A 19,778-nucleotide genomic window follows, 5' to 3' on the forward strand; every position below is an offset into this window, starting at 1 on the left:
CGCCTTTCGTTCCAGTACTCTGCTGCCTGTGACTGGAACGAATTGCAAAATCTTTGAAGTTGGAGACTTTTATCTCCCTCACCAACTTCAAACATCAGCTATCCGAGCAGCTAACCGATCGCTGCAGTTGTACATAGTCTATAGGTAAATAGCTCACCCTTTTTCACCTACCTCATTCCCATACTGTTTTTATACTGTTTTTATTTATTTACTTTTCTGCTCTTTTGCACACCAATATCTCTACCTGTACATGCCCATCTGATCATTTATCACTCCAGTGTTAATCTGCAAAATTGTATTATTCGCCTACCTCCTCATGCCTTTTGCACACATTGTATATAGACTGCCCATTTTTTTCTACTGTGTTATTGACTTGCTAATTGTTTACTCCATGTGTAACTCTGTGTTGTCTGTTCACACTGCTATGCTTTATCTTGGCCAGGTCGAAGTTGCAAATGAGAACTTGTTCTCAACTAGCCTACCTGGTTAAATAAAGGTGAAATAAAAAAATAAAAAAAAATAAAAAAATATATTTGCAGGCTGTTTGAGTGTGAAGCATGTTACCGTCATGATGTCCATGTGGAGGTTGCTGAGACTGTGGCTGTAGACATGGAACACATGTCCTGCCATGGCACATTCATACACACCACACACACACACACACAAACCCCGCAAACCCACCACGCACACACACAAACCCCACAAACGCACCACACACACACACAAACCCCGCAAACGCACCACACACACACAAACCCACCACACACACACACACACAAACCCAAAACCCACACACAAACCCCACCCACACAACACACAAACCACACACACACAAACCCCGCAAACCCACACACAAACCCTGCAAACCCACCACACACACACACACAAACCCCGCAAACCCACCACACACAAACCCCGCAAACCCTCCACACACAAACCCCGCAAACCCTCCACACACAAACCCCGCAAACCCTCCACACACAAACCCCGCAAACCCTCCACACACAAACCCCGCAAACCCTCCACACACAAACCCCGCAAACCCTCCACACACAAACCCCGCAAACCCACCACACACAAACCCCGCAAACCCACCACACACACACACACACACAAACCACGCAAACACACACTACACGTGCTACAGGTGTGTCTTCTTCCCAGCCCGTTCATATCCCCTCCTGTTCAATCCGCGTCTTCCCATAGCGACGTTAAGCTGCTCTCTCCCTTTCCCCTCACATGCAAACGGACACACACACTTCCTGCATTGTCTACTGCTGCTGTTGCTATGGGAACCATGGTGCGCACTTGCGGGAGGCCCAGGTTTACAGAGGAGAGCCCCATCACATAGAGACACGCCCACAAGGTTTATAGTGATCCAGCACTACATCCACGAACAAACTGTCTGTCTGTTCATGTGTTATGTCTTCAATTGTTATCTAAGGGCTTTTACCTCTACAGGTAGACAACACACACACACACACTTACAGCCAGTCTCGGTGTCTGGGTTTTCTGCAGATAGTCATCTGACCAGCCTGTCTGACAGTCATCTATCAACTCTAGTAGGAACCTTCTTTATTGGGTGTTACAATGAAAACGCTCCTTAAGGATTTCCCTCAGGGAAGGGCTTGAGGGGGACACCTCCTTCACACTAGCCGAACTGCGTTTGGCGTTTGTACATTGTGAGTGTGTGTGTTACCAACCTGTTGCGATGCGTCTCCATTAACCATGTGTTGCATCAGCGGCAGCTCCCCGTTCAGCAGCGGAGGCGGAGCTAAGTCCATCAGCTGGTCGGTCATCATCATGGTGACGTACATTCATGGATACACACACTGGCCTGGCCTACCTTGAGAGAGAGAGTTCAATTCTACATTACTACATAAATGACAGAGTACACATACAGGCTGGTCTGGCCTACAATGATCAATGAAGCAAACTGTACATCACAGAGTTTAAAACTGTCCCATGAGATCACACACACACAGGACCACTTTAACTCCAAATACTGAGGTCAGCACTACACTACACCCCCCCTACACACACAGGCAGAGGACCACTTACACACACACAGGACCACTTTAACTCCAGATACTGAGGACAGCACTACACCCCCCCCCCACTATACACACACACAGGACCACTTTAACTCCAGATACTGAGGTCAGCACTACACTACACCCCCCCAACACACACACAGGACCACTTTAACTCCAGATACTGAGGTCAGCACTACACCCCCCTACACACACACACAGAACCACTTTAACTCCAGATACTGAGGGCAGCACTACACTACACTAAACACCCCCAACACACACAGGACCACTTTAACTCCAGATACTGAGGTCAGCACTACACCCCCTACACACACACACAGAACCACTTTAACTCCAGATACTGAGGGCAGCACTACACTACACTAAACACCCCCAACACACACACAGGACCACTTTAACTCCAGATACTGAGGTCAGCACTACACTACACCCCCCTACACACACACAGGACCACTTTAACTCCAGATACTGAGGACAGCACTACACTACACCCCCCCCCCCCCCTATACACACACACAGGACCACTTTAACTCCAGATACTGAGGTCAGCACTACACTACACCCCCCAACACACACACAGGACCACTTTAACTCCAGATACTGAGGTCAGCACTACACTACCCCCCTCCCTACACACACACAGAACCACTTTAACTCCAGATACTGTGGGCAGCACTACACTACACCCCCAACACACACAGGACCACTTTAACTCCAGATACTGAGGTCAGCACTACACTACCCCCCCCCCTACACACACACACAGAACCACTTTAACTCCAGATACTGAGGGCAGCACTACACTACACTAAACACCCCCCCAACACACACACAGGACCACTTTAACTCCAGATACTGAGGTCAGCACTACACCCCCCTACACACACACAGGACCACTTTAACTCCAGATACTGAGGTCAGCACTACACTACACCCCCCACACACACACACAGGACCACTTTAACTCCAGATACTGAGGTCAGCACTACACCACACCCCCCACCTACACACACACAGGACCACTTTAACTCCAGATACCGAGGTCAGCACTACACTACACCCCCCTACACACACACAGAACTACTTCAACTCCAGACACTGGGGTCAGCACTACACCCCCGCCCCTACACACACACAGGACCACTTTAACTCCAGATACCGAGGTCAGCACTACACTACACACCCCCGCCCCTACACACACACAGAACCACTTTAACTCCAGATACTGAGGTCAGCCCTATACACACACAGAACCACTTTAACTCCAGATACTGAGGTCAGCACTACACTACACCCCCTACACACACACAGGACCACTTTAACTCCAGATACTGAGGTCAGCACTACACACTACACCCCCTACACACGCACAGAACCACTTTAACTCCAGACACTGAGGTCAGCACTACACCCCCTACACACACACAGAACCACTTTAACTCCAGATACTGAGGTCAGCACTACACTACACACCCCCGCCCCTACACACACACAGAACCACTTTAACTCCAGATACTGAGGTCAGCCCTACACACACACAGGACCACTTTAACTCCAGATACTGAGGTCAGCACTACACTACACCCCCCTACACACACAGGACCACTTTAACTCCAGATACTGAGGTCAGCACTACACTACACCCCCTACACACACACAGGACCACTTTAACTCCAGATACTGAGGTCAGCACTACACTACACCCCCCTACACACGCACAGAACCACTTTAACTCCAGACACTGAGGTCAGCACTACACCCCCCTACACACACACAGAACCACTTTAACTCCAGATACTGAGGTCAGCACTACTACACTACACACCCCCGCCCTGCACACACACACAGAACCACTTTAACTCCAGATACTGAGGTCAGCCCTACACACACACAGAACCACTTTAACTCCAGATACTGAGGTCAGCACTACACTACACCCCCCCCCACACACACACACAGGACCACTTTAACTCCAGATGCTGAGGTCAGCACTACACTACACCCCCACCCCTACACACACACACAGGACCACTTTAACTCCAGATACTGAGGTCAGCACTACACTACACCCCCCCCACACACACACAGGACCACTTTAACTCCAGATACTGAGGTCAGCACTACACTACACCCCCTACACACACACAGGACCACTTTAACTCCAGATACTGAGGTCAGCACTACACTACACCCCCCTAACACACACAGAACCACTTTAACTCCAGATACTGAGGTCAGCACTACACTACACCCCCACACACACAGAACCACTTTAACTCCAGATACTGAGGTCAGCACTACACACACACAGAACCACTTTAACTCCAGATACTGAGGTCAGCACTACACCCCCCCGCCCCCACACACACACAGGACCACTTTAACTCCAGATACTGAGGTCAGCACTACACTACACCCCCCTACACACACACAGAACCACTTTAACTCCAGACACTGAGGTCAGCACTACACCCCCCCCTACACACACACAGAACTACTTCAACTCCAGACACTGAGGTCAGCACTACACTACCCCCCCCTACACACACACAGGACCACTTTAACTCCAGATACTGAGGTCAGCACTACACTACACCCCCCTACACACACACAGAACCACTTTAACTCCAGATACTGAGGTCAGCACTACACTACACCCCCTACACACACACAGAACCACTTTAACTCCAGATACCGAGGTCAGCACTACACTACACCCCCCCCACACACACAGAACCACTTTAACTCCAGATACTGAGGGCAGCACTACACTACACTAAACACCCCCCCCCCCAACACACATACAGGACCACTTTAACTCCAGATACTGAGGTCAGCACTACACCCCCCTACACACACACACAGGACCACTTTAACTCCAGATACTGAGGTCAGCACTACACTACACCCCCCTACACACACACAGGACCACTTTAACTCCAGATACCGAGGTCAGCAATACCCTACACCCCCTACACACACACAGAACTACTTCAACTCCAGACACTGAGGTCAGCACTACACCCCCGCCCCTACACACACACAGGACCACTTTAACTCCAGATACCGAGGTCAGCACTACACTACATCCCCCTACACACACAGGACCACTTTAACTCCAGATACCGAGGTCAGCACTACACTACACACCCCCCCCTACACACACACAGAACCACTTTAACTCCAGATACTGAGGTCAGCACTACACTACACACCCCCGCTCCTACACACACACAGAACCACTTTAACTCCAGATACTGAGGTCAGCCCTACACACACACAGGACCACTTTAACTCCAGATACCGAGGTCAGCACTACACTACACCCCCCTACACACACACAGAACTACTTCAACTCCAGACACTGAGGTCAGCACTACACCCCCAACCCCTACACACACACAGGACCACTTTAACTCCAGATACCGAGGTCAGCACTACACTACATCCCCCCCCCCCTCTACACACACAGGACCACTTTAACTCCAGATACCGAGGTCAGCACTACACTACACCCCCCTACACACACACAGAACCACTTTAGCTCCAGATACTGAGGGTCAGCACTACACTACACACCCCGCCCCTACACACACACAGAACCACTTTAACTCCAGATACTGAGGTCAGCACTACACTACACACCCCCGGCTCCTACACACACACAGAACCACTTTAACTCCAGATACTGAGGTCAGCCCTACACACACACAGAACCACTTTAACTCCAGATACTGAGGTCAGCACTACACTACACCCCCCTACACACACAGGACCACTTTAACTCCAGATACTGAGGTCAGCACTACACTACACACCCCCCTACACACACACAGGACCACTTTATCTCCAGATACTGAGGTCAGCACTACACTACACCCCTACACACGCACAGAACCACTTTAACTCCAGACACTGAGGTCAGCACTACACCCCCCTACACACACACAGAACCACTTTAACTCCAGATACTGAGGTCAGCACTACACTACACACCCCCGCCCTACACACACACAGAACCACTTTAACTCCAGATACTGAGGTCAGCCCTACACACACACAGAACCACTTTAACTCCAGATACTGAGGTCAGCACTACACCCCCCTACACACACACAGAACCACTTTAACTCCAGATACTGAGGTCAGCACTACACTACACACCCCGCCCCTACACACACACAGAACCACTTTAACTCCAGATACTGAGGTCAGCCCTACACACACACAGAACCACTTTAACTCCAGATACTGAGGTCAGCACTACACTACACCCCCCTACACACACAGGACCACTTTAACTCCAGATACTGAGGTCAGCACTACACTACACCCCCCTACACACACACAGGACCACTTTATCTCCAGATACTGAGGTCAGCACTACACTACACCCCCTACACACGCACAGAACCACTTTAACTCCAGACACTGAGGTCAGCACTACACCCCCCCCCTACACACACACAGAACCACTTTAACTCCAGATACTGAGGTCAGCACTACACTACACACCCCCGCCCTACACACACACACAGAACCACTTTAACTCCAGATACTGAGGTCAGCCCTACACACACACAGAACCACTTTAACTCCAGATACTGAGGTCAGCACTACACTACACCCCCCCCACACACACACACAGGACCACTTTAACTCCAGATACTGGGGTCAGCACTACACTACACCCCCCCCCCCTACACACACACAGGACCACTTTAACTCCAGATACTGAGGTCAGCACTACACTACACCCCCCCCCCCACTATACACACACACAGGACCACTTTAACTCCAGATACTGAGGTCAGCACTACACTACACCCCCCAACACACACACAGGACCACTTTAACTCCAGATACTGAGGTCAGCACTACACTACACCCCTACACACACACAGAACCACTTTAACTCCAGATACTGAGGTCAGCACTACACACACACAGAACCACTTTAACTCCAGATACTGAGGTCAGCACTACACTACACCCCCCCCTACACACACACAGGACCACTTTAACTCCAGATACTGAGGTCAGCACTACACTACAACCCCCCCCCCCCCTACACACACACAGGACCACTTTAACTCCAGATACTGAGGTCAGCACTACACTACACCCCCCACACACACACAGAACCACTTTAACTCCAGATACTGAGGTCAGCACTACACACACACAGAACCACTTTAACTCCAGATACTGAGGTCAGCACTACACTACACCCCCCTACACACACACAGGACCACTTTAACTCCAGATACTGAGGTCAGCACTACACTACACCCCCTACACACACACACAGGACCACTTTAACTCCAGATACTGAGGTCAGCACTACACTACACACACCCCCACTATACACACACACAGGACCACTTTAACTCCAGATACTGAGGTCAGCACTACACTACACCCCCTACACACACAGGACCACTTTAACTCCAGATACTGAGGTCAGCACTACACTACACCCCCTACACACACACACAGGACCACTTTAACTCCAGATACTGGGGTCAGCACTACACTACACCCCCCTACACACACAGGACCACTTTAACTCCAGATACTGAGGTCAGCACTACACTACACCCCCCAACACACACACAGGACCACTTTAACTCCAGATACTGAGGTCAGCACTACACTACACACACCCCCACCCCCCACTATACACACACACAGGACCACTTTAACTCCAGATACTGAGGTCAGCACTACACACACACAGAACCACTAACTCCAGATACTGAGGTCAGCACTACACACACACAGAACCACTTTAACTCCAGATACTGAGGTCAGCACTACACTACACCCCCCACCTACACACACACACACACACACACACACACACACACACACACACACACCACACACACACACACACAGGACCACTTTAACTCCAGATACTGAGGTCAGCACTACACTACACCCCTACACACACACAGGACCACTTTATCTCCAGATACTGAGGTCAGCACTACACTACACCCCCCACCCCCACTATACACACACACAGGACCACTTTAACTCCAGATACTGAGGTCAGCACTACACTACACCCCCCTACACACACACAGGACCACTTTAACTCCAGATACTGAGGTCAGCACTACACTACACCCCCCTACACACACACAGAACCACTTTAACTCCAGATACTGAGGTCAGCACTACACACACACAGAACCACTTTAACTCCAGATACTGAGGTCAGCACTACACTACACCCCCTACACACACACAGGACCACTTTAACTCCAGATACTGAGGTCAGCACTACACTACACCCCCCTACACACACACAGGACCACTTTAACTCCAGATACTGAGGTCAGCACTACACTACACCCCCTACACACACACAGGACCACTTTAACTCCAGATACTGAGGTCAGCACTACACTACACCCCCTACACACACACAGAACCACTTTAACTCCAGATACTGAGGTCAGCACTACACACACACAGAACCACTTTAACTCCAGATACTGAGGTCAGCACTACACTACACCCCCTACACACACACAGGACCACTTTAACTCCAGATACTGAGGTCAGCACTACACTACACCCCCTACACACACACACAGGACCACTTTAACTCCAGATACTGAGGTCCACACACACACCCCCCCCCACTATACACACACACAGGACCACTTTAACTCCAGATACTGGGGTCAGCACTACACTACACCCCCCTACACACACACAGGACCACTTTAACTCCAGATACTGAGGTCAGCACTACACTACACCCCCTACACACACACACAGGACCACTTTAACTCCAGATACTGGGGTCAGCACTACACTACACCCCCTACACACACACAGGACCACTTTAACTCCAGATACTGAGGTCAGCACTACACTACACCCCCAACACACACACAGGACCACTTTAACTCCAGATACTGAGGTCAGCACTACACTACACACACCCCCACCCCCACTATACACACACACAGGACCACTTTAACTCCAGATACTGAGGTCAGCACTACACACACACAGAACCACTAACTCCAGATACTGAGGTCAGCACTACACACACACAGAACCACTTTAACTCCAGATACTGAGGTCAGCACTACACTACACCCCCCCCCCCCACACACACACACACACACACACACACACACACACACACACACACACACACACACACACAGGACCACTTTAACTCCAGATACTGAGGTCAGCACTACACTACCCCCCCCCTACACACACACAGGACCACTTTATCTCCAGATACTGAGGTCAGCACTACACTACACCCCCCCCCCCCACTATACACACACACAGGACCACTTTAACTCCAGATACTGAGGTCAGCACTACACGACACCCCTACACACACACAGGACCACTTTAACTCCAGATACTGAGGTCAGCACTACACTACACCCCCCCTACACACACACAGAACCACTTTAACTCCAGATACTGAGGTCAGCACTACACACACACAGAACCACTTTAACTCCAGATACTGAGGTCAGCACTACACTACACCCCCCTACACACACACAGGACCACTTTAACTCCAGATACTGAGGTCAGCACTACACTACACCCCCCTACACACACACAGGACCACTTTAACTCCAGATACTGAGGTCAGCACTACACTACACCCCCCTACACACACACAGAACCACTTTAACTCCAGATACTGAGGTCAGCACTACACACACACAGAACCACTTTAACTCCAGATACTGAGGTCAGCACTACACTACACCCCCCTACACACACACAGGACCACTTTAACTCCAGATACTGAGGTCAGCACTACACTACACCCCCCTACACACACACAGAACCACTTTAACTCCAGATACTGAGGTCAGCACTACACTACACACACCCCCCACTACACACACACACAGGACCACTTTAACTCCAGATACTGAGGTCAGCACTACACTACACCCCCCTACACACACACAGAACCACTTTAACTCCAGATACTGAGGTCAGCACTACACACACACACTTTAAACTCCAGATACTGAGGTCAGCACTACACACACCCCCTACACACACACAGGACCACTTTAACTCCAGATACTGAGGTCAGCACTACACTACACCCCCTACACACACACAGGACCACTTTAACTCCAGATACTGAGGTCAGCACTACACTACACACCCCCACACACACACAGGACCACTTTAACTCCAGATACTGAGGTCAGCACTACAATACACCCCCTACACACACACAGGACCACTTTAACTCCAGATACTGAGGTCAGCACTACACTACCCCCCTACACACACACACAGGACCACTTTAACTCCAGATACTGAGGTCAGCACTACACTACACCCCCTACACACACACAGGACCACTTTAACTCCAGATACTGAGGTCAGCACTACACTACACCCCCCAACACACACACAGGACCACTTTAACTCCAGATACTGAGGTCAGCACTACACTACACCCCCACCTACACACACACACACACAGGACCACTTTAACTCCAGATACTGAGGTCAGCACTACACTACACCCCCTACACACACACAGGACCACTTTAACTCCAGATACTGAGGTCAGCACTACACTACACCCCCCAACACACACACAGGACCACTTTAACTCCAGATACTGAGGTCAGCACTACACTACACCCCCCCCCCACACACACACACAGGACCACTTTAACTCCAGATACTGAGGTCAGCACTACACTACCCCCCCCCCCACCTACCTACACACACAGGACCACTTTAACTCCAGATACTGAGGTCAGCACTACACTACACCCCCACACACACAGGACCACTTTAACTCCAGATACTGAGGTCAGCACTACACTACACCCCCCCTACACACACACAGAACCACTTTAACTCCAGATACTGAGGTCAGCACTACACTACACACCCCCCCCCCCCCACACACACACAGGACCACTTTAACTCCAGATACTGAGGTCAGCACTACACTACACCCCCACCTACACACACACAGGACCACTTTAACTCCAGATACTGAGGTCAGCACTACACTACACCCCCACACACACACAGGACCACTTTAACTCCAGATACTGAGGTCAGCACTACACTACACCCCCTACACACACACAGGACCACTTTAACTCCAGATACTGAGGTCAGCACTACACCCCCCCCTACACACACACAGAACCACTTTAACTCCAGATACTGAGGTCAGCACTACACACTACCCCCCACACACACACAGAACCACTTTAACTCCAGATACTGAGGTCAGCACTACACTACTACCCCCTACACACACACAGGACCACTTTAACTCCAGATACTGAGGTCAGCACTACACTACACCCCCCTACACACACACAGAACCACTTTAACTCCAGATACTGAGGTCAGCACTACACTACACCCCCCACTATACACACACACAAGACCACTTTAACTCCAGATACTGAGGTCAGCACTACACTACACCCCCCCACACACACACAGAACCACTTTAACTCCAGATACTGAGGTCAGCACTACACTACACACACCCCCCACCCCCCACTATACACACACACAGGACCACTTTAACTCCAGATACTGAGGTCAGCACTACACTACACCCCCACCTACACACACACACGCAGGACCACTTTAACTCCAGATACTGAGGTCAGCACTACACTACACCCCCCACCTACACACACAGGACCACTAACTCCAGATACTGAGGTCAGCACTACACTACACCCCCCAACACACACACAGGACCATTTTAACTCCAGATACTGAGGTCAGCACTACACCCCCCTACACACACACAGAACCACTTTAACTCCAGATACTGAGGTCAGCACTACACTACACCCCCCTACACACACACAGAACCACTTTAACTCCAGATACTGAGGTCAGCACTACACTACACCCCCTACACACACACAGGACCACTTTAACTCCAGATACTGAGGTCAGCACTACACTACACCCCCCGCTACACACACACAGAACCACTTTAACTCCAGATACTGAGGTCAGCACTACACTACACCCCCCACTATACACACACACAGGACCACTTTAACTCCAGATACTGAGGTCAGCACACTACACCCCCCCTACACACACACAGAACCACTTTAACTCCAGATACTGAGGTCAGCACTACACTACACCCCCCCTACACACACACAGAACCACTTTAACTCCAGATACTGAGGTCAGCACTACACACACACAGAACCACTTTAACTCCAGATACTGAGGTCAGCACTACACACACACAGAACCACTTTAACTCCAGATACTGAGGTCAGCACTACACTACACCCCCCCCTACACACACACAGGACCACTTTAACTCCAGATACTGAGGTCAGCACTACACTACACCCCCCCTACACACACACACACACACACACACACAGACACACAGGTCACACACACACACACACAGGACCACTTTAACTCCAGATACTGAGGTCAGCACTACACTACACCCCCCCCCCACACCTACACACACACAGGACCACTTTATCTCCAGATACTGAGGTCAGCACTACACTACACCCCCACCCCCACTATACACACACACAGGACCACTTTAACTCCAGATACTGAGGTCAGCACTACACTACACCCCCTACACACACAGGACCACTGTAACTCCAGATACTGAGGTCAGCCACACACACACACAGAACCACTTTAACTCCAGATACTGAGGTCAGCACCACACTACACCCCCTACACACACACAGGACCACTTTAACTCCAGATACTGAGGTCAGCACTACACTACACCACCCCCCTACACACACACAGGACCACTTTAACTCCAGATACTGAGGTCAGCACTACACTACACCCCCCCCTACACACACACAGAACCACTTTAACTCCAGATACTGAGGTCAGCACTACACACACACAGAACCACTTTAACTCCAGATACTGAGGTCAGCACTACACTACCCCCCCTACACACACACAGGACCACTTTAACTCCAGATACTGAGGTCAGCACTACACACTACACCCCCACTACACACACACAGAACCACTTTAACTCCAGATACTGAGGTCAGCACTACACCCCCCCACACACACACAGAACCACTTTAACTCCAGATACTGAGGTCAGCACTACACTACACACCCCCCTACACACACACAGGACCACTTTAACTCCAGATACTGAGGTCAGCACTACACTACACACACACACACACAGGACCACTTTAACTCCAGATACTGAGGTCAGCACTACACTACACCCCCTACACACACACACAGAACCACTTTAACTCCAGATACTGAGGTCAGCACACACACACACAGACCACTTTAACTCCAGATACTGAGGTCAGCACTACACTACACCCCCCCCTACACACACACAGGACCACTTTAACTCCAGATACTGAGGTCAGCACTACACTACACCCCCCCTACACACACACAGACCACTTTAACTCCAGATACTGAGGTCAGCACTACACTACACCCACACACACACACAGGACCACTTTAACTCCAGATACTGAGGTCAGCACTACACTACACCCCCCCCTACACACACACACAGGACCACTTTAACTCCAGATACTGAGGTCAGCACTACACTACACACACACACAGGACCACTTTAACTCCAGATACTGAGGTCAGCACTACACTACACACACACACAGGACCACTTTAACTCCAGATACTGAGGTCAGCACTACACTACACCCCCCCCCACACACACACACAGGACCACTTTAACTCCAGATACTGAGGTCAGCACTACACTACACTACACCCCTACACACACACACAGGACCACTTTAACTCCAGATACTGAGGTCAGCACTACACTACACCCCCCACCTACACACACACCACCACTTTAACTCCAGATACTGAGGTCAGCACTACACTACACCCCCCTCCCCCCTACACACACACACAGGACCACTTTAACTCCAGATACTGAGGTCAGCACTACACTACACCCCCCCCCCCCACACACACACAGGACCACTTTAACTCCAGATACTGAGGTCAGCACTACACTACCCCCACCCCCCACTATACACACACACAGGACCACTTTAACTCCAGATACTGAGGTCAGCACTACACTACACCCCCACACACACACAGGACCACTTTAACTCCAGATACTGAGGTCAGCACTACACTACACCCCCCACCCCTACACACACACAGGACCACTTTAACTCCAGATACTGAGGTCAGCACTACACTACACCCCCCCCTACACACACACAGGACCACTTTAACTCCAGATACTGAGGTCAGCACTACACTACACCCCCCTACACACACACACAGAACCACTTTAACTCCAGATACTGACTACACTACACTACACACACACAGGACCACTTTAACTCCAGATACTGAGGTCAGCACTACACTACACCCCCCTACACACACACAGAACCACTTTAACTCCAGATACTGAGGTCAGCACTACACTACACCCCCCACTACACACACACAGGACCACTTTTAACTCCAGATACTGAGGTCAGCACACTACACCCCCACACACACACACAGAACCACTTTAACTCCAGATACTGAGGTCAGCACTACACTACACACCCCCTACACACACACAGGACCACTTTAACTCCAGATACTGAGGTCAGCACTACACCCACCCCCCCTACACACACACACAGGACCACTTTAACTCCAGATACTGAGGTCAGCACTACACTACACCCCCCTACACACACACAGGACCACTTTAACTCCAGATACTGAGGTCAGCACTACACTACACCCCCCCCCTACACACACACAGAACCACTTTTTAACTCCAGATACTGAGGTCAGCACTACACACACACAGAACCACTTTAACTCCAGATACTGAGGTCAGCACTACACTACACCCCCTACACACACACAGGACCACTTTAACTCCAGATACTGAGGTCAGCACTACACTACCCCCCTACACACACACAGGACCACTTTAACTCCAGATACTGAGGTCAGCACTACACACTACACCCCCCTACACACACACAGAACCACTTTAACTCCAGATACTGAGGTCAGCACTACACACACAGAACCACTTTAACTCCAGATACTGAGGTCACACACACACACCCCCCACACACACACAGGACCACTTTAACTCCAGATACTGAGGTCAGCACTACACTACACACCCCCACACACACACACACAGGACCACTTTAACTCCAGATACTGAGGTCAGCACTACACTACACCCCCCTACTACACACACAGGACCACTTTAACTCCAGATACTGAGGTCAGCACTACTACACACCCCCCACCCCCACACACACACACAGGACCATTTTAACTCCAGATACTGAGGTCAGCACTACACTACACCCCTACACACACACAGGACCACTTTAACTCCAGATACTGAGGTCAGCACTACACTACACCCCCCTACACACACACAGGACCACTTTAACTCCAGATACTGAGGTCAGCACTACACTACACCCCCCACACACACACACACAGGACCACTTTAACTCCAGATACTGAGGTCAGCACTACACTACACCCCCCTACACACACACACACAGGACCACTTTAACTCCAGATACTGAGGTCAGCACTACACTACACACACAGAACCACCCCCAGCACACACACACACACAGAACCACTTTAACTCCAGATACTGAGGTCAGCACTACACTACACCCCCCCTACACACACACAGAACCACTTTAACTCCAGATACTGAGGTCAGCACTACACTACACCCCTACACACACACACAGGACCACTTTAACTCCAGATACTGAGGTCAGCACTACACACTACACACACACAACCACTTTAACTCCAGATACTGAGGTCAGCACTACACTACACCCCCTACACACACAGAACCACTTTAACTCCAGATACTGAGGTCAGCACTACACTACACCCCCCTACACACACACAGGACCACTTTAACTCCAGATACTGAGGTCAGCACTACACTACACCCCCCCCTACACACACACACACAGGACCACTTTAACTCCAGATACTGAGGTCAGCACTACACTACACCCCCTACACACACACAGGACCACTTTAACTCCAGATACTGAGGTCAGCACTACACACCACTACACCCCCCTACCACACACACAGAACCACTTTAACTCCAGATACTGAGGTCAGCACTACACTACACCCCTACACACACACACAGGACCACTTTAACTCCAGATACTGAGGTCAGCACTACACTACACCCCCCAACACACACACAGGACCACTTTAACTCCAGATACTGAGGTCAGCACTACACTACACCCCACAACACACACACAGGACCACTTTAACTCCAGATACTGAGGTCAGCACTACACTACACCCCCCCCACACACACACACACACAGGACCACTTTAACTCCAGATACTGAGGTCAGCACTACACTACACCCCCCTACACACACACAGGACCACTTTAACTCCAGATACTGAGGTCAGCACTACACTACACCCCACCCCCACTATACACACACACAGGACCACTTTAACTCCAGATACTGAGGAGGTCAGCACTACACCCCCCCTACACACACACAGAACCACTTTAACTCCAGATACTGAGGTCAGCACTACACACACACAGAACCACTTTAACTCCAGATACTGAGGGCAGCACTACACTACACCCCACACACACAGGACCACTTTAACTCCAGATACTGAGGTCAGCACTACACTACACCCCCCCCACACACACACACACACAGGACCACTTTAACTCCAGATACTGAGGTCAGCACTACACTACACCCCCCACACTACACACACACACAGGACCACTTTAACTCCAGATACTGAGGTCAGCACTACACTACACCCCCACACACACACAGGACCACTTTAACTCCAGATACTGAGGTCAGCACTACACTACACCCCCCACACACACACACAGGACCACTTTAACTCCAGATACTGAGGTCAGCACTACACTACCCCCCACACACACACAGAACCACTTTAACTCCAGATACTGAGGTCAGCACTACACTACACACACACAGGGACCACTTTAACTCCAGATACTGAGGTCAGCACTACACACACCCCCCTACACACACACAGGACCACTTTAACTCCAGATACTGAGGTCAGCACTACACTACACCCCCCCTACACACACACACAGAACCACTTTAACTCCAGATACTGAGGTCAGCACTACACTACACCCCCCTACACACACACACAGAACCACTTTAACTCCAGATACTGAGGTCAGCACTACACTACACCCCCCTCCCCTACACACACACAGGACCACTTTAACTCCAGATACTGAGGTCAGCACTACACTACACTACACACACACACAGGACCACTTTAACTCCAGATACTGAGGTCAGCACTACACTACACCCCCCTACACACACACACAGGACCACTTTAACTCCAGATACTGAGGTCAGCACTACACTACACCCCCCCCTACACACACACACAGGACCACTTTAACTCCAGATACTGAGGTCAGCACTACACTACACCCCCACTACACCCCCTACACACACACAGGACCACTTTAACTCCAGATACTGAGGTCAGCACACTACACCCCCACACACACACACACAGGACCACTTTAACTCCAGATACTGAGGTCAGCACTACACTACACCCCCCTACACACACACACACAGGACCACTTTAACTCCAGATACTGAGGTCAGCACTACACTACACCCCCCTACACACACACAGGACCACTTTAACTCCAGATACTGAGGTCAGCACTACACTACACACCCCCCTACTACACACACACACACAGGACCACTTTAACTCCAGATACTGAGGTCAGCACTACACTACACCCCCCACACACACACAGAACCACTTTAACTCCAGATACTGACACTACACACACACAGAACCACTTTAACTCCAGATACTGAGGTCAGCACTACACTACACACACACAGGACCACTTTAACTCCAGATACTGAGGTCAGCACTACACTACACCCCCCCACACACACACACAGGACCACTTTAACTCCAGATACTGAGGTCAGCACTACACTACACCCCCCCACTACACACACACAGGACCACTTTAACTCCAGATACTGAGGTCAGCACTACTACACACACACACACAGGACCACTTTAACTCCAGATACTGAGGTCACACACACACACAGGACCACTTTAACTCCAGATACTGAGGTCAGCACTACACTACACTACACCCCCACACACACACACAGGACCACTTTAACTCCAGATACTGAGGTACACCCCCTACTACACACACACAGAACCACTTTAACTCCAGATACTGAGGTCAGCACTACACTACACACACACAGAACCACTTTAACTCCAGATACTGAGGTCAGCACTACACTACACCCCCTACACACACACAGGACCACTTTAACTCCAGATACTGAGGTCAGCACTACACTACACCCCCCCCACACACACAGATCCAGAGGGCAGCACTACACTACACCACCCCCCACACACACACACACACAGGACCACTTTAACTCCAGATACTGAGGTCAGCACTACACTACACCCCCCTACACACACACAGGACCACTTTAACTCCAGATACTGAGGTCAGCACTACACACACCCCAACACACACACACAGGACCACTTTAACTCCAGATACTGAGGTCAGCACTACACTACACCCCCCACCTACACACACACACACACAGGACCACTTTAACTCCAGATACTGAGGTCAGCACTACACTACACCCCCACACTACACACACACAGGACCACTTTAACTCCAGATACTGAGGTCAGCACTACACTACACCCCCCCCCCCACACACACACACAGGACCACTTTAACTCCAGATACTGAGGTCAGCACTACACTACACCCCCCAACACACACACAGGACCACTTTAACTCCAGATACTGAGGTCAGCACTACACTACACCCCCCACCTACACACACACACACAGGACCACTTTAACTCCAGATACTGAGGTCAGCACTACACTACACCCCCTACACACACACACAGGACCACTTTAACTCCAGATACTGAGGTCAGCACTACACTACACACCCCCACACACACAGGACCACTTTAACTCCAGATACTGAGGTCAGCACACACTACACCCCCCTACACACACACAGGACCACTTTAACTCCAGATACTGAGGTCAGCACTACACTACACCCCCCCCCACCGCTACACACACACAGGACCACTTTAACTCCAGATACTGAGGTCAGCACTACACTACACCCCCCCCCCACACACACACACAGGACCACTTTAACTCCAGATACTGAGGTCAGCACTACACTACACCCCCCCACACACACACACAGAGGACCACTTTAACTCCAGATACTGAGGTCAGCACTACACTACACCCCCCTACACACACACACACAGGACCACTTTAACTCCAGATACTGAGGTCAGCACTACACTACACCCCCCTACACACACACACAGGACCACTTTAACTCCAGATACTGAGGTCAGCACTACACTACACCCCTACACACACACAGGACCACTTTAACTCCAGATACTGAGGTCAGCACTACACACACACCCCCCACACACACACACACAGGACCACTTTAACTCCAGATACTGAGGTCAGCACTACACTACCCCCCCACCCCACACACACACAGGACCACTTTAACTCCAGATACTGAGGTC

The 19,778-nt window shown here is 50.4% G+C and overlaps 1 protein-coding gene across 1 annotated transcript in view; it reads right to left on the reverse strand.

The window, feature by feature from the left end:
• Nucleotides 1-19,778, reverse strand: part of LOC118381882 (fibronectin type III domain-containing protein 3B-like) — a 235,056-nt gene that overhangs the window by 155,019 nt on the left and 60,259 nt on the right. Inside the window, 1 exon segment of the mRNA XM_052499389.1 lies at nucleotides 1,704-1,846. Within this exon segment, the coding sequence (XP_052355349.1) occupies nucleotides 1,704-1,817 (114 nt within the window). The 5' untranslated portion in view covers nucleotides 1,818-1,846.

Source organism: Oncorhynchus keta, chromosome 37, assembly GCF_023373465.1.
Source record: "Oncorhynchus keta strain PuntledgeMale-10-30-2019 chromosome 37, Oket_V2, whole genome shotgun sequence".
In the NCBI taxonomy this organism is placed as follows: Eukaryota; Metazoa; Chordata; class Actinopteri; order Salmoniformes; family Salmonidae; genus Oncorhynchus; species Oncorhynchus keta.